Here is a 25,642-nt window from a genome sequence, read left to right on the forward strand (position 1 = left end):
CCAGCGATCCTGACCACGTTGTATCATTGTCTGGATCACTGGAATGTCGCTACATGTAACAGGACTGTAACGATGGTTAGGACAAAAAAAAAAGTGCTGGAGATGACACCAGAAAGGGACAGGTTGTAGAAATAGATTTTCAATAATTAGTGGAGGAAGGGTGAACTAGCTCTTTTTTCAACTATTCTAAGACTGGAACTACTTTCAGAACCCAGTACAATTAAATATATTGTTGAACACTATTTGGACAATCATCACAGCTTCCACCCGACTTTGGCAGCCTTCCTGATTACAGAACTAAATGAGTGGAACGACCTGGCCTACTAGATACGGATCATGGCTCCGCTGTAATTCAGGGCACAGGGTAAACATGGCCGTCACATAACCTGAGCCAGACACCAAGCGAAACATACCGAGGTCTCCGAGAATGAGGAACTGGAAACCCCTTTATATAGAAAATTCCCTCTCTTTCCTTGTGAATTCCGGTTAGAAAATAAATGCTTTTAGTGAAATGAAAGCGCTCACTAAATTTTAATTATTGACACAATCAATTACTTTATTTAATTAGATAAATAATACAATATATATTGCACATATTACTTAGTAAACTACATATAATTGTCCCTAAAAATATTTTATCTGCCAATTATCTCATGCACAATAATAGGACGAGTGGAACACAAACCATCTGGAAAAAAAATAAAAAAATGCAATTTATTGGTCTATATTAAATAGCTGAAGTGAGCATTCGCTGACGCGTTTCTGGCGCAGAGGTGCCCTTAGTCATGGCATAATCAATGTATATTTCTGCACGTACAACAAAAAGTCACCTGTACAAAACACATAGTAACACAACATCACAAAACCACAGTAAGGCCGTGGTCACATGTTGCGTTTTTTGCTATGGTTTTTTTAATGCAAAAAGTTGCTTTTTACAGATCCACCAAAAACTGAGATTACGGAAGTCTCATGCACCCTGTTGGGTTTTTTTTCCCTGACCGAATTGGAAAACTGCTGCTTTCTTAAAAACTGCAGCACCTCAATTCTTTCAGCATTTTTGCATTGTTTTTTACCATTAGAAAGCAATGAGGAAGGGGAAAAAATGCTGCAAAAAGGCAACCATGTATTTTGGTGAGCAACATTAAATATTGTAGATAAAGGACATAATTTACAACAAAAAAAATGCCACAAAAGGCACAAAAAAACCAGCAAAAAATGCAGCAATGTCTGCTTTTTTGTAAATATCTTCTTTACTGCTGCAGGTTTTGCCTGCAGAAAAAAAAGCAAAAAGGTAATGTGTAAACATGGCTGTAGTACCTGTGCAAACGTTGCGGTTGTCATTTTTTTCTGCACAAAATGAATGAGATTCCTGAAGTCTCACGCACACGGTGCTTATTTTTTACTTGCAGATTTGCTGCAGAATTAAATCTGCAGTTTATCAATTCTTTCAGCAATTTTACTACAGATTTCAATCATTGATTGGGGAAAAATCTGCCCCCAAAACCGCGTGTAAAAATGCATCAAAAACGTGATTATTTTTGGAAGTGTTTCTCCTGCCAAGAGATACAGGAAGGCTAAGTGCGCACTGAGCGTTTTTGGGGTGCATTTTTGGGCTCAAAACTGCATGACATTGCTTCCCCAGCAAAGTCTATGAGTTTTCAATTTTACTGTCCGCGTACAACTTTTTTTTTTTCAACTGCATTTTTGAGCTTGAAAAAAAAAAAATGGACATATCAATCCTTTCCTGTGTTTTCCCCCCATGCAATGCATTGGAAAAACTCAGAAAAACACAGCAAAACGCACCTAAAACCACACCGAAACGCGGTAAAAATGCATACGTTTTTACCGGTCCGTTTTTGCCACGGGTGAGGTTTTTGTTTTGCGTTTTTAGCAGCCAAAAACGCAGCGTCAAAAAAACGCTCAGTGCGAACATAGCCAAATGGTGCACAAATTTCTTCTGCAAATACCGTACTTAACGTGTGCACATACCCTAAGGATGAGTTCATGCATCAGTTTTTGTTTTTTTTTCAAAATACCCAAAATATTCATTCCCTAAAGAAAAAAAAGGAATGTGTTCTATCCAGGAAAAGATGTGGATAGAGCGAATTAGTGAAAATCCTAAGTGTGAACGGAGCCTTGCTCTGCATAAAATAAGGCATAAAGCCACTTTATTATGGGAATTTGGGCAGAACATCAATGGTTACAAACAATCACAGAAAAAATGTGAGTGAATATTAAGATCTTTTGTAGATAAACAAGACTATAATCACAATTATAATGCGATATTACAAGGCGAACGTCACATGTCGAGATATGGTGGAAAGAAAAAAAAATCAATCAAGATATGGTGGAAAGAAAAAAAAATCAATCAAGATATGGTGGAAAGAAAAAAATCAATCAAGATATGGTGGAAAGAAAAAAAATCAATCAAGAAATGGTGGAAAGAAAAAAATCAATCAAGATATGGTGGAAAGAAAATCAATCAAGATATGGTGGAAAGAAAAAATCAATCTGTCAAGGGAGGAATTTGCGTTGAAGACTGCTAATGGAGTCCTCATTTGGGATATCCAGAGACGATGCCGTATTAGCTGTGTATCGGTGCCAATATATCTCAATGTATATAAGACAAAGAACACAGACATGCTCTCTTTTCAGCCAGCGTCACCAACTGACTCATGTATTCTATTGTTCCAACATTAAACACATTTCAGCCTGAAAGATATTTACAAAAACTTTTCCATTTGCTCACACATACTGATAAAGAATAATTAGGGGGGAGTGCGTATGGGCAGCATTGGGAGAATGAATGAGATCATACATCATCCCAAATAATACACTTTGAAGGCAGTAAGCGACGATGAGTTTCTGTAGAAATGATACATGGGAGTATGGGACCACCCGCCTCATCCCACAAATACTACATTCCTTCTCCTGTGAATTTTACTGATAAGGCTACCAATTACCTTAATGAATATCTCCTTTGTTCATTTATACTTTGGCTAAATTTTCAATATACAGCTTAGAATTATATTATGGGCCCATGCGATGGCTACATAGACAGACAGATAATTTTGCATCTAAATCTACATTTTGATTATTTACATACACAGATATTCTTATTACGTTTAAACAAACATACTACAGCTCAGGTGACCTCCACAAATCAAGATATAGTGGAAAGAAAAAATCAATCGAGATATGGTGGAAAGAAAAAAAAAAATCAATCAAGAAATGGTGGAAAGAAAAAAATCAATCAAGATATGGTGGAAAGAAAAAAAATCAATCAAGATATGGTGGAAAGAAAAAAATCAATCAAGATATAGTGGAAAGAAAAAATCAATCAAAATATGGTGGAAAGAAAAAAATCAATCAAGATATGGTGGGAAGAAAAAAATCAATCAAGAAATGGTGGAAAGAAAAAAAAAAATCAATCAAGATATGGTGGAAATAAAATAATCAAGATATGGTGAAAAGAAAAAAAAAATCAATCAAGATATGGTGGAAAGAAAATAATCAATCAACATATGGTGGAAAGAAAATAATCAAGATATGGTGGAAAGAAAAAAATCAATCAAGATATGGTGGAAAGAAAAAAAAATCAAGATATGGTGGAAAGAAAATAATCAAGATATGGTGGAAAGAAAAAAATCAATCAACATATGGTGGAAAGAAAATAATCAATCAACATATGGTGGAAAGAAAATAATCAAGATATGGTGGAAAGAAAAAAATCAATCAAGATATGGTGGAAAGAAAAAAAATCAATCAAGATATGGTGGAAAGAAAATAATCAATCAACATATGGTGGAAAGAAAATAATCAATCAACATATGGTGGAAAGAAAATAATCAAGATATGGTGGAAAGAAAAAAATCAATCAAGATATGGTGGAAAGAAAAAAAATCAATCAAGATATGGTGGAAAGAAAATAATCAATCAACATATGGTGGAAAGAAAATAATCAATCAACATATGGTGGAAAGAAAATAATCAAGATATGGTGGAAAGAAAAAAATCAATCAAGATATGGTGGAAAGAAAAAAAATCAATCAAGATATGGTGGAAAGAAAATAATCAAGATATGGTGGAAAGAAAAAAAATCAATCAAGATATAGTGGAAAGAAAAAAAATCAATCAAGATATGGTGGAAAGAAAATAATCAATCAAGATATAGTGGAAAGAAAAAATCAATCAAGATATGGTGGAAAGAAAAAAATCAATCAAGATATGGTGGAAAGAAAATAATCAATCAAGATATAGTGGAAAGAAAAAATCAATCAAGATATGGTGGAAAGAAAAAAATCAATCAAGATATGGTGGAAAACAGTAAAGTGCAAATGAAATCATAAATAAATCGCTTCACTCCATATTGCCATTGGTAAAATGACATATCCTCTTTCAAGTTCGGGTACTAACTTCTTATCTTTACCCAGGCATCATCCTCCACCCAAAACGCAGCATGAAGAGGGGAGCTGAAGCTGGTCTTGTAGGTGTACAGGTGGCATATAGGGTCGCTGAGTTGATAAAAGGACAAGTGCCCGGCCTCATGGTCCAGATATATTAGGTATCTCTGGCAGGAATACTCTACGTCTATGTGAATAACGTCCGAGTTATGCTTCACTGAATAACTGTTGTTTGATCTCTTTAAGACCCAGGAGCGATCGTTGATGCCGAGGAAGGAGAGCGTACCTTTCCTTTCTATGGTGGAATAGGCCACCCCGATCATCCAGTCCCCGCAGTTGCTCGTCTCGACCTCCCACGAGTGACGTCCTGAAGGAAAGCTTCTGGTGCTGAGGACCTGGACGCAGTAAAATTTCTCTGGTCTTTCTGGCCGTCGTAGGTTGATTTTTGATTTGCAGGCGGTTTTCAGGTCTCCGGAGATGAAGACGTAATCTCCAGCGGTCTTCTCATCCAGTAATATCTCGGAGGCTTCCAACAAGTGAAGTTCTTCCATCGCGCTTGCGTTGGACACGATTTTGGCCAGGTTTCTGTGCAAAGTCATAGAAATTAGAACTTCATCCAAACTTGGACCTTGGGTGAGAAGTTCATCACTCATCTTTCTGCCGCAGCCGTCTGCGACAGTCATCGAGCCTGTCAGGATAGTTAACGGATCGGTCATCTGGCACAGCTTCCCAATATCGGATATCTGCCTAGATATTTTTTCCACTTTTATTTCCAGCTCTTGGACCTGTTCAGAAAGGGAGGTCAGAACCAGCTCTTCCTGCCGTGAGACCTCTCTTACGACGCGTCTTTCTAGGGCATTTAGCTGTGCTCTCATATCAGTAAAGAGAACATCTACTTGGTCCTTTATGGCTTTCGCTTTGTCCTTCACGCTGCCCATTTCTGACTCCAAGTCCTTGATTCTACTTTGGGTCTTCTCCTTCCTTAGAATTCGTCTTCTCAACAAACCCACAAGTTTCTCCTTCTTCTTCTCAGAAGCAGTTTGTAGCGGCTCCACCGGGTGCCCCTTGTGCTCTCCAATAAGGAAGCATGAGATGCAGATGACGGAGTCTTCCTCGGGGCAGTAATACTTAAGCACCTCATTGTGGACTCTACATCTTTGGCAGCGTATATTCGAGGTGGGCTCTATTAAGATGTGATCCGGTGACTTATTGTGGACCGTCAGGTGTAATTCACACAGAGAGGCTTCACATATACGGCACGACTTCACAGCAGGGACAGAGCCATCCACACAGTAAGTGCACAGAACCTCCGACACTTGCTCTGTTTTCGCCTTACAGTCTAGGCATGGTCCATCTTCTGGAAAGGACTCCTTACAATCTTCACAGACGACATGTCCACATCTCAGAGCCATAAGACTGGAGCAGAGGTATAGGCAGGTGAAACAGGTCTGATCTTCAGCGTCCGCAGCAGATGCCATCCTGGAGGAGAGCCGGCGATCCAGAGACTGATCTTCTGTTGTCTTGCTAGATGTACACTCGGACTTGTTCTACCTGATTCCCCAGGAAATTTCTAACACCGTCAAATAAACTTTCCATAAATAGCTAAACTTTATTTTCCATCTTGTAAATCATAAAAAGGTGCGTTACGTACATGTAGCATTAAGCAATATTTGCATAAAGTCAAAGGTTTTTTATCAGGAAGCTAAAGCGGATTGTAAATTAGGGGTTTCTCGGGGCTGTTTCCTAAACACTTGTCCTTCACTGATGTGTGGGAAGGTCGTCATCATCTTCAAAGACAAAACAACGGATAGGGATCTACCGTGATCTGAATGTCTATGTATGAGAGGCTGTCGTGATGCTGGCTACTGTCACTTCTCACGGTAAGCCGCGAGACAGAGGAGCCAAAAAGTCCCGGGTCAAATACCAAGAGGGTACGTCAAAGGCAGAGGGTACGTCAAAGGCAGAGGGCAAAACAAAATAATAAACAGGTCACAGTCTATGGTTAACTCACTGAAGTATCACTGCCTCTGGAGTGCGGAGCTCCGCTGTCATGGGCTCCAGCCGATCACGGATAGTTCGGAGGTCAAGGCCGGTGCGTCTCCCTGTGTGTCCTTCCTTTTGGTAGTCCCCCTCCCCAGCGTCTGGCTAGTGGAACGGGTCACGGGTGCCTGTCGCACTCCCCGTGAGCCCTGGGATCCCCCTTTCTATCTGGGAACCCGGGTCGAGCGCGCCAGCTTCAGACCACAGGTCCCTGGTTTTTCTGAGTGCTCTTCCAATCCATGTCCATTCACAGTCGCTTTCCTTTTCTTTCTCTCTGCGTCGCCTCACTCCCTCTTTTATGATGCTCCAACCCCCCGGGTTACTGAACTGGTGAGCACGAGGTCCCATACCTTGTGATGGGCACCCCCAGCACCCTACCCTAACCCAGTCCCAGTGGGAGGGCAACTGTGTGTTGTATGGATTGTGGTGTTTACCGGCAATGACCTCCTCTGTACCCGGTATAAATACCGCACCTCAGCTGAAGTACAGTACCCTGTGGCGACTGAGGCCTCAAGGGTGCCACAAGTACATAAAAAGATAAAGGGGTTAAGCAAATGAGCTGAGAAGCTAAAGTCAGGCAGCAAAAGATAAGAAACAAAAGGCACATATTCGATAGAGCAAAGCTACGACTGACAATGGTTTGACCACTGCCAGCCAACTAATAGAAGGGCAATAGGCATGAACACTGACCCCTGGAGAAAGCCCAGCAGGTCCAGCCAGTGATTGGGCCACTGAATAGAGATGGGCAAACCCACAGATGTTTGGGTTTGAGGGGTCCAGCCTCTGGTTTGGGACCAGATTTGAACATCTACCTGGATGCAGAACCCCAAATAAGTCTATAGCGACGCTAACCATGTGCTTCAAAACGGTGGTAGAAAGGGCGGTTCCCATGGTACCTCACCTGTGACCGCAGGTAAACTCAGTGACGTCACCGCTCACAGCTGCGGCTCAGACAGTCTCTGCCTGAAGCTGCAGCGGGTGGTCATGTTCTGTAATGTGCCTGCGTGCTGCGACTTCAGTGTGTAGCAGAGCCAAGATCCTTGTGGGACCTCGTGTGGATTACATTGGACCTGGGTGTTTGAGGTTAATAAATTGGAAAAAGAGGAAGGTTGTTTTTGTATTTTATTTCAAATAAAGGATTTTTTTCGGGGTTTGTGTTTTTTCTTTTCACTTACAGGATTAAAAATGGTGGTCTCATAAACCCCTTCTCATTATTAATCTAGGCTTTAGTGGTAGCTGTGAGCTGTCATTAATCCCTAATATTACCCTGATTGCCACCGCATCTGTGCAATCAGGATGAACCAGGTAAAGTGCCGGAATTGTTGCATCTAATGGTTGTGACAATTCTGGGTGGCTGCAGGCTACTATTTTTAGGCTGGGGGTGCCCAATAACCATGGGCCTCACCAGCCTGAGAATACCAGCATAGGGTCCCTCTTATTTTGATACACGGCTGAGGGCTGCAGCCTGTAGCCATCTGCTTTATCTGTGCTCGGTATCACAATATGGGGGGGACGTATGCCATTTTTTTAAATATTTATTTTTACACCACTGTAGGGACGCAGAGAACGTGTGTGATTCCATTCAATCGCAGATGCTGGCACACAGGATGGGGCGTGTCTGACTGCATCCAATCACAGACGCTGGGACTGACTGTGGGCAGGGGAAGCAGTGAATACGTATGCGTGTTAATGAGCAGACCTGGAAATAGTGTTACAGCCGCAGGGAAGGTCGGTAAGTATAAAACGGTCCTGCTTTATCCCTTATTTTTCCTTTTTTTAATCTTAATTGTTATCCGGCTGGGCGAACCCAAACAGTAACATGGACGTTACAGTTTGGGTTCGCCCATCACTACTGATGAACAATACTGACAGCTCAGTATACCCTTGTAATCTATAGGGTGCCTGAGCTGTCGCTCACTGCATCCCAGGAACACAGTGAATGGACTTGTGACAGCTGTCTTGACATCCATTAATGGGAATCGGTTGAGAATTGCATTGATAACATAAGACATTTCAGAGTGGTCCACAGGGGGTGGGCTGCTGTGAATGTCAGTTATGTTTTGGCTGCTGGGAGGCTCCCTCTGGTGGCCAGGAATGGTTTGGACTTGGACCAGGTGTGTTGAGCTATGGGCGTTTCCTTTGCTAACTCTCTGCTTATTTAAACCCTGGTCTGATAGCAGGCTATGCCGGATGTCAGTTGTTCTTTGTTCACCAGCCTGCTTCATCCTGCTCCAGACCACATCTACCCCAGATAAGTGCTTGGCTCTTTATTTGTTGTTTGGTTCTTTTGCTCTTATCTGAGTTTGTCATTTACTGTGGTTGTTTTCAGTTTGATTGCATGCAGGGATCTTCCCTCTCAGTTGCTTAGCTGGGAAGCTCCCTGCAGCTATGTTTGGAGTATTGCTCCTATTAGTCCATGTGTTTGCTGCTTCTTGAATTTGTAATGATTCCTGCTTTCTGTTCATTGGTATGACAAGAGCGCCTGGTATAGGACGGAGTTCAGATCCAGCGATCTGAGGGCTTTTTGTACTATCAAGTGTTTGGATTTTTCTCTGGCCACCATCAGCCCCTTTTCTGTCCTTTCCTATTTAGTCAGTGGGGGCCTCACCTTTTGCTGATCCTATCATCTGTGTATTGTGTTTTCACCGCAGTCTTTGAATGTGGGGGGCTTGCTATTCTTTATCTATTTTCTGAGGCAGAGAGTTATTCATCTTTCCTTCCTGTAGGATAGCTAGTTCTCCGGCTGGGTTCGCAGTTCACAGGATGTTAGTTCACCCCTCGGCTACTTCTAGTGTTGATGGTTAGTAAGGGGATGGCGGCCAGATTAGTTGCCAATGCTCTTGTCACCTTTTACTAATGATTTATGGTGGTCTTCCATGGTTCCGGATCATAACAGTGGGCGTCAGGTGTTCACAGGTTCCTCTCGGTGCATGATTTATTTAGCAGTCATCTCTTGCCGCTCTTACTCTGAGTTATATGATACATCATATACTATGCTATACTAAAGCCAGAGGCTTGATGCTATTCCATTATATCATAGCTATACAGTTAGGTCCAGAAATATTTGGACAGTGACACAAGTTTTGTTATTTTAGCTGCTTACAAAAATATGTTCAGAAATACAATTATATATATAATATGGGCTGAAAGTGCACACTCCCAGCTGCAATATGAGAGTTTTCACATCCAAATCGGAGAAAGGGTTTAGGAATCATAGCTCTGTAATGCATAGCCTCCTCTTTTTCAAGGGACCAAAAGTAATTGGACAAGGGACTCTAAGGGCTGCAATTAACTCTGAAGGCGTCTCCCTCGTTAACCTGTAATCAATGAAGTAGTTAAAAGGTCTGGGGTTGATTACAGGTGTGTGGTTTTGCATTTGGAAGTTGTTGCTGTGACCAGACAACATGCGGTCTAAGGAACGCTCAATTGAGGTGAAGCAGAACATCCTGAGGCTGAAAAAAAAGAAAAAATCCATCAGAGAGATAGCAGACATGCTTGGAGTAGCAAAATCAACAGTCGGGTACATTCTGAGAAAAAAGGAATTGACTGGTGAGCTTGGGAACTCAAAAAAGGCCTGGGCGTCCACGGATGACAACAGTGGTGGATGATCGCCGCATACTTTCTTTGGTGAAGAAGAACCCGTTCACAACATCAACTGAAGTCCAGAACATTGTCAGTGAAGTAGGTGTATCTGTCTCTAAGTCACCAGTAAAGAGAAGACTCCATGAAAGTAAATACAAAGGGTTCACATCTAGATGCAAACCATTCATCAATTCCAAAAATAGACAGGCCAGAGTTACATTTGCTGAAAAACACCTCATGAAGACAGCTCAGTTCTGGAAAAGTATTCTATGGACAGATGAGACCAAGATCAACCTGTACCAGAATGATGGGAAGAAAAAAGTTTGGAGAAGAAAGGGAACGGCACGTGATCCAAGGCACACCACATCCTCTGTAAAACATGGTGGAGGCAACGTGATGGCATGGGCATGCATGGCTTTCAATGGCACTGGGTCACTTGTGTTTATTGATGACATAACAGCAGACAAGAGTAGCCGGATGAATTCTGAAGTGTACCGGGATATACTTTCAGCCCAGATTCAGCCAAATGCCGCAAAGTTGATCGGACGGCGCTTCATAGTACAGATGGACAATGACCCCAAGCATACAGCCAAAGCTACCCAGGAGTTCATGAGTGCAAAAAAGTGGAACATTCTGCAATGGCCAAGTCAATCACCAGATCTTAACCCAATTGAGCATGCATTTCACTTGCTCAAATCCAGACTTAAGACGGAAAGACCCACAAACAAGCAAGACCTGAAGGCTGCGGCTGTAAAGGCCTGGCAAAGCATTAAGAAGGAGGAAACCCAGCGTTTGGTGATGTCCATGGGTTCCAGACTTAAGGCAGTGATTGCCTCCAAAGGATTCGCAACAAAATATTAAAAATAAAAATATTTTGTTTGGGTTTGGTTTATTTGTCCAATTACTTTTGACCTCCTGAATTGTGGAGTGTTTGTAAAGAAATGTGACAATTCCTACAATTTCTATCAGATATTTTTGTTCAAACCTTCAAATTAAACGTTACAATCTGCACTTGAATTCTGTTGTAGAGGTTTCATTTCAAGTCCAATGTGGTGGCATGCAGAGCCCAACTCGCCAAAATTGTGTCACTGTCCAAAGATTTCTGGACCTAACTATGTCCCATGTTACTTGTTTCACTGCAATTACTGAACAAATATCCTCCATATTTATGCCAGGCACTACGCTATATACATGTGACACACACTGTCTCTTTCTCTCTGGCTGACAATGTTCTGTCCTTCTGTATCCATTAATGTCTAGAATTACTGCTATACCTTTATATTTGTCCGTTCTTTTAACTGCCGGCAGTTGGCGGTCATTATTTTTAATCAATAAAAATGTATTGTTCATGACCTTACCGTTTTGTTAGACTTTGTTCTAAATCTCAGTGCCCCTTCTCTGTAATGAGTAGGAGTCCTATGTTTGCACTTTCCATCCTTCATTCCATCTGTGCTTGTTGCTATCAATGTTGTAGAGCTTCCTATTAAGAGCCTTAGGCTGGGGCCACACGGGCACTACTGCGATCCACTTGCATGAGACTCGGCTCGTGCTGGCAGTACAGCAGAGCCGAGTGTCATGCCTCTGTCCTTGCAACTGAGGTCCGTTCGTGCGAGCAGACCTCAGCTGCGGGGGGCGGGCCGGCACTCAGGAGGGGAGGGAGGGATTTCTCTCCCTCTCTACTGCGTAGCCGGCTATTGCCATTCTCGCACTGCACTAGCAGTACACCGGAGTACCGCGAGTGCAGTGCGATTTTTCTCTCGCCCCATTCACTTGAATGGGTGCGAGAGAAAGAGACTCAGCTTACAATCGCAGCATGCTGCGATTGTTTTCTCAGTCCGATTAGGGCTGAGAAAATAATCGCCCATGTGTGCTGACACACAGGCTAGAATTGGTCCGAGGGGAATGCGATGTTTTATCGCACTCCACTCGCACTGTTTTTCTCGCCGTGTGGCTTAGCCCTTAAGGGCGCTTTACACGCTGCAACATCGCTAACGATATATTGTCGGGGTCACGTCGTTAGTGACGCACATCCGGCACCAGTAGCGACATCGACGCGTGTGACGATCAACGATCGCAAAATCGTCCAAAAACGGTGCTTGTTGACACGTCGCTCCTTTCCTTAACCCCTTCACGACCGCGGGCCGTAAAATTACGTCCTATTTTAACGTGACTTAACGACCAGGGACGTAATTTTACTGCCTAAACTTCATTTGATTGCCGTGGCCATAGCAACGGCTTTCAAATGATGTCCCCTGCTGTTTCTTACAGCAGGGGACCTTTGCTTGACCCCAGGGGGGGCGGCATCGCCACCCCCTATCGACGATCGATGTGATTGGCTGTTCAAATCTGAACCGCCAACCACATCGATCGCACTAATTTCGGCAAAAATAATGCCCGAATTAGTGCGATCCTGTGAGATCTAGCTATGAGATGCCGCAGCTGCTGCAGCATATCATAGGTGGACCTCAAACATGTCGCCCCCAGCCCCTGCAGCACTGATTGGAGCGATCGTGCTATGACGCGCAATCGCTCCAATCAGTGTGCAGTGGGGCGGTCTGATCTGCCGGTGGCCGCCCTCCCCAGGCCTGTGCTGGCCTGCGAGCCCTCCCCCAACATGTCTGCAGCGTGCAGTGGCTGGTACTTGTGGTACCACGCCACCGCTGCTGCTGCCGCCGCCGCCGTAGCTGAGGTCACCGCTGCTGCTGCACGTGAGTACTGTGCTCACTTTGCAGCCAGCCCGTGCGCGCTCCCGTGGTGCCCCTGCGCGCTGCCGTGATAGCCCCTGCCGTGCCCCCCCCCGCGATCTGCTCCCCCCAACCCCCCACCCCCCCGACATCCCGATCTGCTCCCCCGCGATCTGACTGCCTCCCCCATTATCTCTGTTCTGCTTCTGCAGCTCCCTCTCCGGTCTCCCCCTCTGCTCTACCCCCTCCCCCTCTGCTCCCCCCCCTCTGCTCTCACCCCCCCCTCTCCCCCTCTGCTCTACCCCCTCCCCCTCTGCTCCCCCCCCTCTGCTCTCACCCCCCCCCCTCCCCCTCTGCTCCCCCCCCTCTGCTCTCAACCCCGCCTCTGCTCTCACCCCCCCCTCTCCCCCTCTGCTCTCCCCTGACGTCCTCTTACCTGTCTTCACCGGCCTGATCACATCTGCGTCCATCGCTGGGTCCTTCCTGGGCATTCTGCTGATCTGCCTGCTGCTCCTGTAAAGCTGTCCATCTCTCTGCCATCTGTTCCTCTGCAGCTCTTCTGGTCAGTGATCCTCCTGCTAGTCCTCTGGGTACTGTGAGTATAACTTTTTTTTTTTTCCGTATCCCCTGTCCATTTTTACACCTCATCCGTCCGTGCGTCCCGCCAAGCGCTGATCAGGGATGCAGATAACAGATCGGCATCCCTGCTCAATTTTTGGCGTGACTTTTTTTTCCGTATCCCCAACGCTTTTTGTATCGCATCCGTCTGTGCGTCCCGCCAAGCGCTGATCAGGGATGCAGATAACGGATCGGCATCCCTGCTCAATTTTTGGCGTGACTTTTTTTTTTACGTATCCCCGACGCTTTTTTTTTTATCGCATCTGACCGTGCGTCCTGCAGCGGCCGATCAGTGCACTGCGTCTGTGCGTTTGAAAAGTCAAACGGCGCTCCTTCTCTTCTGAGCCCCGCCATGCGCTCAAACAATTACTTTCCACCACATATGAGGTATCTGCGTACTCAGGAGAAAATGCACAATACATTTTATGGTGCATTTTTTCCTGTTACCCTTGTGAAAAAAAAAGCTACCTAGTTGAAGCAACTGTTTTGTGGTAAAAAAAAAAAATTTTTCTTTTCACGGCTCAACGCTATAAACTTCTGTGAAGCCCCCAGGTGTTCAAAGTGCTCACCAAACATCTAGAAAAATTATTTGAGGGCTCTAGTTTCCAAAATGGTGTCACTTGTGGGGGAGCTCCACTGTTTAGGCACCATAGGGGGTCTCCAAACGTGACATGGCGTCCGCTAATGATTCCAACCAATTTTGCTGTCAAATGGCGCTCCTTCTGTTCTGAGCCCCGCCATGCGCCCAAACAATTACTTTCCACCACATATGAGGTATCTGCGTACTCAGGAGAAAATGCACAATACATTTTATGGTGCATTTTTTCCTGATAGCCTTGTGGAAAAAAAAGCTACCTAGTTGAAGCAACCGTTTTGTGGTAAAAAAAAAAATTTTTCTTTTCACGGCTCAACGCTATAAACTTCTGTGAAGCCCCCAGGTGTTCAAAGTGCTCACCAAACATCTAGAAAAATTATTTGAGGGCTATAGTTTCCAAAATAGCAAGAATCAAATATCCAGCATCCAGCATCAAGGAGGATAAAAATAAAACTTGTATTTATTTGTATAAGTATAAAAACATACAGACTGTGCAGTGGACACAGAGGCACAAGTGCAAAAAGTGGATCTATCCGACGCGTTTCGACCAGAGAGTCTTATTCATGGCATGTGTTGTAACCAAACTGGTTCAGTATTTAAAAGTTACACATAACACGTAGAGGGGTGGGATTAGTGATCAAATTAGACTAAAAACGTGCAGGTGTGAGATTCCCAAACCACACTATCATCAATCCCTTCTGGGATTCAAACAAGTATAGGGAAGCTAAATTAAATGGTTCTTACTCTATTTAAAATAGAATATCCCATTAAAAGCCTAAAAAATCCCTCACATCTTTTTCTGTTTATTTTGAATAATAATTCATAATACCTACAAAAAATAAAGCATAAGCTTGTTTTGTAAGAAGAGAACTTTTAAACAGAAAATCCCTCTGAATATTCAGGCTCGGCACCAGGTGCCGCACAGTCTGAATACCCGACAGGATTTAATTATTCAGTACTCACAAACAGTCCCTTTTGCGCTTCTCTTCTGAGGTTCTGACAAGCATGGGAAAGCAAGACAAATAGTTTTTTTTTTTTTTTTTTTTTTTTTTCCCAGAACTACATATTCTATTAAAACTTAAGGGAATCTTGTGTACTCTTTTTGGTTTAATTTAAATAATAATTCAAAGTAATCACACAAGAAATAAAGAATAAAATTGTTTTGTAAGCTATATGTAATTCTCATAGCTATTCATGTATTTCCTTATGCTTTTTGAATGAATGTTCAGCTGGAGAAAGTTACACATATAAAAATTTCATAAAATCTCTCCTATACTTAGTCTCATTGACTTAATATACTAATTTTTGATGAAAATTATTTCCAGTGTTTTTTTATTCATTTTTGATAGGACAATTATTTTCTAAAACTTCATATTGTGGATACCCACATGTATGTTTTAACTTTTTACGTGACTGATGATAGTGTGGTTTGGGAATCTCACACCTGCACGTTTTTAGTCTAATTTGATCACTAATCCCACCCCTCTACGTGTTATGTGTAACTTTTAAATACTGAACCAGTTTGGTTACAACACATGCCATGAATAAGACTCTCTGGTCGAAACGCGTCAGATAGATCCACTTTTTGCACTTGTGCCTCTGTGTCCACTGCACAGTCTGTATGTTTTTATACTTATACAAATAAATACAAGTTTTATTTTTATCCTCCTTGATGCTGGATATTTGATTCTTGCTGCCTTCGTCTCCGCCCGGGCCAGGGCGTTCCTTGCATCGGTGCAGAGTCCAGGAGTGAAGAGGGGTGAGCTGACAAATCTCTCTTTCTACATTATAGTTTCCAAAATGGGGTGACTTGTGGGGGAGCTCCATTGTTTAGGCACCTCAGGGGGTCTTCATACCCCACATGGCGTCCGCTAATGAGTGCAGCTAATTTTGCACTCAAAAATTCAAATGGCGCTCCTTGCCTTCCGAGCACTGCCGTGTGTCCAAAGATTTGATTTCCACCACATATGAGAGGTATCTGCGTATTCAGGAGAAAATGCACAATACATTTTATGGTGCATTTTTTCCTGTTACCCTTGTGAAAAAAAAAGCTACCTAGTTGAAGCAACCGTTTTGTGGTAAAAGAAGGGAATTTTGTTTACTTACCGTAAATTCCTTTTCTTCTAGCTCCAATTGGGAGACCCAGACCATTGGGTGTATAGGCTATGCCTCCGGAGGCCGCACAAAGTATTACACTAAAAGTGTAAAGCCCCTCCCCTTCTGCCTATACACCCCCCGTGCTCCCACGGGCTCCTCAGTTTTGGTGCAAAAGCAAGAAGGAGGAAAAGAATTATAAACTGGTTTAAAGTAAATTCAATCCGAAGGAATATCGGAGAACTGAAACCATTCAACATGAACAACATGTGTACACACAAAAAAACAGGGGCGGGTGCTGGGTCTCCCAATTGGAGCTAGAAGAAAAGGAATTTACGGTAAGTAAACAAAATTCCCTTCTTCTTTGTCGCTCCATTGGGAGACCCAGACAATTGGTACGTCCAAAAGCAGTCCCTGGGTGGGTAAAATAATACCTCGTGATAGAGCCGTAAAACGGCCCCTTCCTACAGGTGGGCAACCGCCGCCTGAAGGACTCGTCTACCTAGGCTGGCATCCGCCGAAGCATAGGTATGCACCTGATAGTGTTTCGTGAAAGTGTGCAGGCTCGACCAGGTAGCTGCCTGACACACCTGCTGAGCCGTAGCCTGGTGCCTCAAAGCCCAGGACGCGCCCACGGCTCTGCTAGAATGGGCCTTCAGCCCTGAGGGAACCGGAAGCCCAGCCGAACGGTAAGCTTCGAGAATTGGTTCCTTGATCCACCGAGCCAGGGTTGATTTGGAAGCCTGTGACCCTTTACGCTGGCCAGCGACAAGGACAAAGAGTGCATCCGAGCGGCGCAGAGGCGCCGTCCGAGAAATGTAGAGCCTGAGTGCTCTCACCAGATCTAACAAGTGCAAATCCTTTTCACATTGGTGAACTGGATGAGGATAAAAAGAAGGTAAGGCGATATCCTGATTGAGATGAAAGGGGGATACCACTTTAGGGAGAAATTCCGGAACCGGACGCAGAACCACCTTGTCCTGGTGAAACACCAGGAAAGGGGCTTTGCATGACAGCGCTGCTAGCTCAGACACTCTCCGAAGTGAAGTGACTGCTACTAGAAAAACCACTTTCTGCGAAAGGCGTGAGAGAGAAATATCCCTCATTGGCTCGAATGGTGGTTTCTGAAGAACCAGCAGCACCCTGTTCAGATCCCAGGGTTCTAACGGCCGCTTGTAAGGAGGAACGATGTGACAAACCCCCTGCAGGAACGTGCGTACCTGTGGAAGTCTGGCTAGGCGCTTCTGGAAAAACACAGAGAGCGCTGAGACTTGTCCCTTAAGGGAGCCGAGCGACAAACCCTTTTCCAGTCCAGATTGAAGGAAGGACAGAAAAGTGGGCAAGGCAAAAGGCCAGGGAGAAAAACCCTGAGCAGAGCACCACGACAGGAAAATTTTCCACGTCCTGTGGTAGATCTTGGCGGACGTTGGTTTCCTAGCCTGTCTCATAGTGGCAATGACCTCTTGAGATAACCCTGAAAACGCTAGGATCCAGGACTCAATGGCCACGCAGTCAGGTTGAGGGCCGCAGAATTCAGATGGAAAAACGGCCCTTGAGATAGCAAGTCTGGTCGGTCTGGTAGTGCCCACGGTTGGCCGACCGTGAGATGCCACAGATCCGGGTACCACGACCGCCTCGGCCAGTCTGGAGCGACGAGGATGACGCGGCGGCAGTCGGCCCTGATCTTGCGTAACACTCTGGGCAACAGTGCCAACGGAGGAAACACATAAGGGAGCTGAAAGTGCGACCAATCCTGAACTAAGGCGTCTGCCGCCAGAGCTCTGTGATCTTGAGACCGTGCCATGAATGCCGGTACCTTGTTGTTGTGCCGGGACGCCATGAGGTCGACGTCCGGCACCCCCCAGCGGCAACAGATCTCCTGAAACACGTCCGGGTGAAGGGACCATTCCCCTGCGTCCATGCCCTGGCGACTGAGATAATCTGCTTCCCAGTTTTCCACGCCTGGGATGTGAACTGCAGAGATGGTGGAGGCCGTGGCTTCCACCCACATCAAAATCCGCCTGACTTCCTGGAAGGCTTGCCGACTGCGTGTGCCGCCTTGGTGGTTGATGTATGCCACCGCTGTGGAATTGTCCGACTGAATTCGGATCTGCTTGCCTTCCAGCCACTGCTGGAACGCTTTCAGGGCAAGATACACTGCCCGTATTTCCAGAACATTGATCTGAAGCGAGGACTCTTGCTGGGTCCACGTACCCTGAGCCCTGTGGTGGAGAAAAACCGCTCCCCACCCTGACAGACTCGCGTCCGTCGTGACCACCTCCCAGGATGGGGGTAGGAAGGATTTCCCCTTCGATAATGAAGTGGGAAGAAGCCACCACCGAAGGGAAGCTTTGGTCGCCTGCGAGAGGGAGACGTTCCTGTCGAGGGACATCGGCTTCCTGTCCCATTTGCGTAGGATGTCCCATTGAAGAGGACGCAGGTGAAACTGCGCGAAAGGGACTGCCTCCATTGCTGCCACCATCTTCCCCAGGAAGTGCATGAGGCGCCTCAAGGGGTGTGACTGGCCTTGAAGGAGAGATTGTACCCCTTTCTGTAGTGACCGCTGCTTGATCAGCGGAAGCTTCACTATCGCTGAGAGGGTATGAAACTCCATGCCAAGGTATGTCAGCGATTGGGCCGGTGTCAGATTTGACTTTGGAAAATTGATGATCCACCCGAAACTCTGGAGAGTCTCCAGGGTAGCGTCGAGGCTGCGTTGGCATGCCTCTTGAGAGGGTGCCTTGATCAACAGATCGTCCAAGTACGGGATCACCGAGTGACCCTGAGAGTGTAGGACCGCTACTACAGTAGCCATAACCTTGGTGAAAACCCGTGGGGCTGTTGCCAGGCCGAACGGCAGTGCCACGAACTGCAGGTGTTCGTTTTCTATGGCGAAGCGCAAGAAGCGCTGGTGCTCTGGAGCAATCGGTACGTGGAGATAAGCATCTTTGATATCGATCGATGCAAGGAAATCTCCTTGGGACATTGAGGCGATGACGGAGCGGAGGGATTCCATCCGGAACCGCCTGGTCTTTACGTGTTTGTTGAGAAGTTTCAGGTCCAGGACAGGACGGAAAGACCCGTCCTTCTTTGGGACCACAAACAAGTTGGAGTAAAAACCGTGGCCCTGTTGCTGAAGAGGAACAGGGACCACCACTCCTTCTGCCTTCAGAGTGCCCAGCGCCTGCAGAAGAGCCTCGGCTCTGTCGGGAGGCGGGGATGACCTGAAGAATCGAGTCGGGGGACGAGAGGTGAACTCTATCTTGTAACCGTGAGACAGAATGTCTCTCACCCAACGGTCTTTTACCCGTGGCAGCCAGGTGTCGCAAAAGCGGGAGAGCCTGCCACCGACCGAGGATGCGGAGTGAGGAGGCCGAAAGTCATGAGGAAGCCGCTTTGGTAGCGGCACCTCCGGTGGTCTTTTTAGGACGTGACTTAGACCGCCATGCATCAGAGTTCCTTTGATCTTTCTGAGGCCTTTTGGACGAGGAGAATTGGGACCTGCCCGCGCCCCGAAAGGACCGAAACCTCGACTGCCCCCTCCTCTGTTGGGGTATGTTCGGTTTGGGCTGGGGTAAGGATGTATCCTTTCCCTTGGATTGTTTGATGATTTCATCCAAACGCTCGCCAAACAATCGGTCGCCCGAAATTGGCAAACTGGTTAAGCGCTTTTTGGAAGCAGAATCTGCCTTCCATTCCCGTAGCCACAAGGCCCTGCGTAGTACCACCGAATTGGCGGCTGCAACCGCCGTACGGCTCGCAGAGTCCAGGACAGCATTAATAGCGTAAGACGCAAATGCCGAGGTCTGAGTGGTAATGGACGCCACCTGTGGCGCGGACGTGCGTGTGGCTGCGTCAATTTGCGCTTGACCTGCTGAGATAGCTTGTAGCGCCCATACGGCTGCGAATGCTGGGGCAAAAGAAGCGCCGATAGCTTCATAGATGGATTTCAACCAGAGCTCCATCTGCCTGTCAGTGGCATCTTTGAGTGAAGCCCCATCTTCCACTGCAAGTATGGATCTAGCTGCCAGTCTGGAGATTGGAGGATCCACTTTGGGACACTGAGCCCAACTTTTGACCACGTCAGGGGGAAAGGGATAACGTGTATCCTTAAGGCGCTTAGAAAAACGCTTATCTGGACAAGCATGGTGATTCTGGACTGCCTCTCTGAAGTCAGAGTGGTCCAGAAACATACTCGGTGTACGCTTGGGGAACCTGAAACGGAATTTCTCCTGCTGAGAAGCCGACTCCTCCGCCGGAGGAGCTGAGGGAGAAATATCCAGCATTAGATTGATGGACGCAATAAGATCGTTCACTATGGCGTCCCCGTCAGGAGTATCAAGGTTGAGAGCGGCTTCAGGATCAGAATCCTGATCAACTGTCTCCGCTTCATCAACCAGAGATTCCCCCCGCTGAGACCCTGCACAATATGATGATGTCGAGGGAAATTCTAAGCGAGCTCGCTTAGTCGGTCTGGGGCTGGGGTCTGTGTCAGAACCCTCAGCCTGGGACCCATGAGATACCCCGGGAGGACATTGTTGGTCCAACTGAGGTGGGCCAGGGAACAAAGATTCAACAGAGTCCCTGTGCTGAGATACCGGCCTGGACTGCAAGGCTTCTAGTATCTTAGCCATAGTCTCAGAGAGTTTTGCAAACTCCGTCCCCGTCACCTGGACAGTGTCAGCAGGTGGCTCCCCCTGGGCCCCTCTTAGCAGAGGCTCTGGCTGAGTAAGTGCCACAGGGGCCGAACAGTGCACACAATGGGGGTCAGTGGAACCTGCCGGTAGCGGGGTTGTACATGCGGCGCAGGCAGCATAAAAAGCCTGTGTTTTGGCACCCCTGCCTTTCGTGGGCGCCATGCTATTATCTTCCCTGAGCAACACAATAGGGTATATAGCCAGAAATCAACTGTGCACCATACAGTGTAAAATATATATACCATAAACATATAATGTTACACTACTGCACAATGGGGCTAGCACCACAGGTGCTGCTTACCACCCGCTTAAAGCGGTTGTGAGGCCACCAGAGTCCCTGCCTGGGTCTCCCAGACTGTCCCCCTCTGCAGCGTCCAAGGAGCTGACAGGAATGGCTGCCGGCGTCCTGAGGAGAGGAGGGAGTCGTGGGCGTGACCCAGAAAGTGCGGGAACTGGTGCCTGCACTGTGCACAGTGAGGGGGGTGGAGTATGCAAAGCATGCTCCAGCCCTCAGTGCTGCTCGTTCTGTGCAGCGTCCCGCCCTTCCCCTGCCTGTCAGGGCTGGGGGTGGGAAGAAAAGAAACTAGGCCGCAAAAAGCCGGGGACTCTAGTAATGAACGCGGCCGCCGTAAAAGCACGGCCGGCGTGGAAGTCCCCGGCGCACTACAAGTCCCAGCCGCGCCGCGGTGTTTCCATGGCAGCGGCGGTCAGTGCGGCAGTCCCTATACATAAACACACTCAGCAACGCTGAGTGTGTAATGGCACATATTAACCCGGTCAGCGCCGCGGTCCCCGGTGCACTAGCACACCCAGCAAAGCTGGAGTGTTGCTGTGCGCTGTCCCCACAGGGATACAGAGTACCTCCAAGTAGCAGGGCCATGTCCCTGAACGATACCCGGCTCCTATCCAGCAGGCTCCACAGGAGTTGTGGATGAAGCACGGTCTCAGTGCCTGGAGACCGATAGGATCCCACTTCACCCAGAGCCCTAAGGGGGATGGGGAAGGAAAACAGCATGTGGGCTCCAGCCTCCGTACCCGCAATGGATACCTCAACCTTAACCACACCGCCGACAAGAGTGGGGTGAGAAGGGAGCATGCTGGGGGCCCTATATGGGCCCACTTTTCTTCCATCCGATATAGTCAGCAGCTGCTGCTGACCAATCTGTGGAGCTGTGCGTGCGTGTCTGCCTCCTTCGCACAAAGCAAAAAAACTGAGGAGCCCGTGGGAGCACGGGGGGTGTATAGGCAGAAGGGGAGGGGCTTTACACTTTTAGTGTAATACTTTGTGCGGCCTCCGGAGGCATAGCCTATACACCCCAATTGTCTGGGTCTCCCAATGGAGCGACAAAGAAAATTTTTTTTTCTTTTCACGGCTCAACGCTATAAACTTCTGTGAAGCCCCCAGGGGTTCAAAGTGCTCACCAAACATCTAGAAAAATTATTTGAGGGCTCTAGTTTCCAAAATGGGGTCACTTGTGGGGGAGCTCCATTGGTTAGGCACCTCAGGGGGTCTTCAAACCCGACATGGCGTCCGCTAATGAGTGCAGCTAATTTTGCGTTCAAAAATTCAAATGGCGCTCCTTCCCTTCCGAGCTCTGCCGTGCGCCCAAACAATTGATTTTTACCACATATGGGGTATCAGCGTACTCAGGAGAACATGCACAATAAATTGTATTGTGTACTTTCTCTTTTCTCCCTTGTAAAAACGAAAATTTTATGGCTAAAGTAACATTTTTGTGTTAAAAAGTAAAATTTTCATTTTTTCCTTCCACATTGCTTTGGTTCCTATGAAGCACCTAAAAGGTTAATAAACTTATTGGATGTGGTTTTGAGCAGTGTGAGGGGTGTAGTTTTTAGAATGGGGTCACTTTTGGGTATTTTCTGTCACCTAGGCCTCTCAAAGTCACCTCAAATGTAATGTGGTCCCTAAAAAAAAATATTTTGTAAATTTTGTTGGAAAAATGAGAATTTGCTGATGACCTTTGACCCCTTCTAACTTCCTAACGTAAAAAAAATTTGTTTCGAAAATTGCGCTGATGTAAAGTACACAAGTGGGAAATGTTATATAGTAACTATTTTGTGTGACATATCTCTCAGATTTATGGGCATAAATTTTCAAAGTTTGAAAATTGCGAAATTTTCAAAATTTTCGCCAAATTTCCTAAATTTTCACAAATAAACGCAAAAAATATCGGCCTAAATTTACCACTGACATGAAGTACAATATGTCACGAAAAAACAATCTCAGAATCACCAGGATCCGTTGAAGCGTTCCAGAGTTATAACCTGTCAAAGTGACACTGGTCAGAATTGCAAAAAAATGGCCCGGTCATTAGGGTGTTTTAGTGGCCGGGGGTGAAGGGGTTAATATCGTTGCTGCTGCAGGTACGATGTTTGTCGTTTCTGCGGCACCACGCATCGCTATGTGCGACACCGCAGGAACGACGAACATCTTCTTACCTGCGTCCTCCGGCAATGCGGAAGGAAGGAGGTGGGCGGCATGTTACGTCCCGCTGATCTCCTCCCCTCCTCTTCTATTGGGCGGCCGCTGTGTGACGTCGCTGTGACGCCGAACGCACCTCCCCCTTGAGGGAGGGAGTTTGCCGGTCACAGCGACGTCGCTTCACAGGTATGTATGTGTGACGCTGCCATATCGATAATGTTCGCTACGGCAGTGATCAACAAATGTTGCACGAGCGACGGGGGCGGGTGCAATCACTAGCGATGTCGCAGCGTGTAAAGCATCCTTTAGGCCGGGGCCACACGGGCACTACTGCGATGCTCGCATGACACTCGTTAGCGATCTTGAAGGTTCTTATTTTTCTTCAGGGACACACTCATCTCCTTCAGTCACCGATGTCAATAACCGTATGGAGCGAGTGAATCCCCCCACCATATCTAATGTGCGTATCATCCATTGATGAGATGTGACCCACCTGCATGTGCTGCCACAACACAAGGCCACTAATTATGTGCGTAATGCGTTATTTCCAGTGTGCGGTGTATGACTGAATGGTCATTTCTAGTGATGAGCGAGCACTGCCATGCTCTGTACTTGGATGGATGCGACTTGAGTTCCCCATTGACTGCCTGAGTGTCCAACTGCTCGTTACGAGTATCGTACATGGTAGTGCCCTCTCATCACTACTTACGAGTATAATACACATTACTGGCTCGCTCATCACTAGTTACGAGTATCGTACAAAGTAGTGCTCGCGGGCGGGGAGGGCGCTGCGCTCGCTAACGCTCGGGTCCGGCGCTGCTGCGATGGCTGCTCGGTGGCTCGAGCGGTGGGCCGGATCCAGGGACTCGAGCGGCGCTCCTCGCCTGTGAGTAAAAGGGGGGGATTTGGTCTGTGACGCCACCCACGGTTTGTGGCGAGGTTGGGGCACCACCGCTGCTGTTGACGGGGATCCCGGGAGCGATGGCAGAGAGCAGCTGGGATGTTTCTCTCCCCTCCGTGGGTAGGGGGGGGTTGGTGGTCCCGGGGCCTGGTGAGGTGACGGGGAGGCAGGGTTGGCAAGGTGCAGGGTCGCTTGGCTGCGCAGCGCGGTGCCGGACGGCACGGTAGTACTCACTCAGCCACAAATGGATGCAAATTACCTATATAAGGCCTCTCATTGTTCTGAAATAGATTCCAGTATATTAAGTAACAACCTATAAGGGATTCAGGAATCATACACTATAGTATTGAAGCAATAAATTTGTATTTATATAAAGTGCTCGTGCAAAAATACATAAAAATGTCATCATACATAGGATAACATTTTTGGAATATGGGGAGGGATGTCAAGCCGCACTTATAAGGAGTGGCACAATATTACAGTAACTGCATCTGCCCGTATGGTAACGGCCAGTATTGATTATAAATGGACATATATGTATATCATATGTTCACAGGAGCGGACCAAAAGAGGCGTGGTTTAAATAGATATAGTACTAGATGACATAACTCTGAAAAAGTATAGAGATATAAAGGTATAGGCATATCATCAACCACTATATAGACTGGCTAAGGGGCACCATGATTCACATAGTATAAGAGATTAGAATAGTAAACATGCGCCTATAGCACTGCCCCCACCTATCTATTAGCCCTTCAAGTCAGTCAAATTACCTGTTGCCATTAGTAAAAGGTATGTGTCCTCAGCAGCACCGCAAGTTGCACCCACTCCAACCTCTTTTGGTCCGCTCCTGTGAACATATGATATACATATATGTCCATTTATAATCAATACTGGCCGTTACCATACGGGCAGATGCAGTTACTGTAATATTGTGCCACTCCTTATAAGTGCGGCTTGACATCCCTCCCCAGATTCCAAAAATGTTACCCTATGTATGATGAAATTTTTATGTATTTTTGCACGAGCACTTTATATAAATGGATGCAAAGTCTCTGGTAAAATAAACGGCTGGATGGACGGGTCCCGCAGCCGGCTGCTGTGTTTTCTCCCGGACGGTTGGTGGTGGCTGCCTTTCCCTGCACCTTTCTGTATCTTCGGTCCCGATGGCTTCCCACCGGTAACCCGCTCCCCAGCGTGTTAATGTGCCAGAGGAGCCCTTTTGCCCGCAGGCTCTGGCCCTGGGAACTCTAGCTGTGGCGGTAGCTGTATTTCCCTTGTGCTGGTTGGATGGTTGCCTTCAATCGGGTCTTGGCTGTTTGGAAACCCCTGGGGTTCCGGTCACTAACGGATTTGACCTGTTTAACGGCGACTCCAAGGCTGGTCGGGGTCCGCAGGCCCTGCTGGTTTGTGCTGGCTTCACTTCGCTCCCCAGTTGGTACCGGCGGGCCACCGCCCGTCCCCGGTCCTACGGTTCCGCGTCGATCTGCCTCTCCTGCAGACGGCCACTACCGTCTGCCAACCTTGCTCTCGGTGCCCGAGCCACGTACCCGGACACAGTCAGTTTGCTCCTCTACTACCACTT

At 46.6% G+C, this 25,642-nt stretch overlaps 1 protein-coding gene across 1 annotated transcript; it reads right to left on the reverse strand.

Annotated features, from left to right (window-relative positions):
* Nucleotides 1–4,411: 4,411 nt before the first annotated feature.
* LOC142246783 (E3 ubiquitin-protein ligase TRIM39-like) lies at nucleotides 4,412–25,021 on the reverse strand. The gene is made up of 3 exons (XM_075319834.1): nucleotides 24,962–25,021; nucleotides 12,498–12,554; nucleotides 4,412–5,950 (listed from the first exon to the last, which is right to left on the reverse strand). The coding sequence occupies exons 1-3, from the start codon at nucleotides 25,019–25,021 to the stop codon at nucleotides 4,412–4,414; spliced, it is 1,656 nt and encodes a 551-aa protein (XP_075175949.1).
* Between the last annotated feature and the right edge of the window lie 621 nt (nucleotides 25,022–25,642).

This window comes from Anomaloglossus baeobatrachus, chromosome 7 (assembly GCF_048569485.1).
Source record: "Anomaloglossus baeobatrachus isolate aAnoBae1 chromosome 7, aAnoBae1.hap1, whole genome shotgun sequence".
NCBI classification, from domain to species: domain Eukaryota; kingdom Metazoa; phylum Chordata; class Amphibia; order Anura; family Aromobatidae; genus Anomaloglossus; species Anomaloglossus baeobatrachus.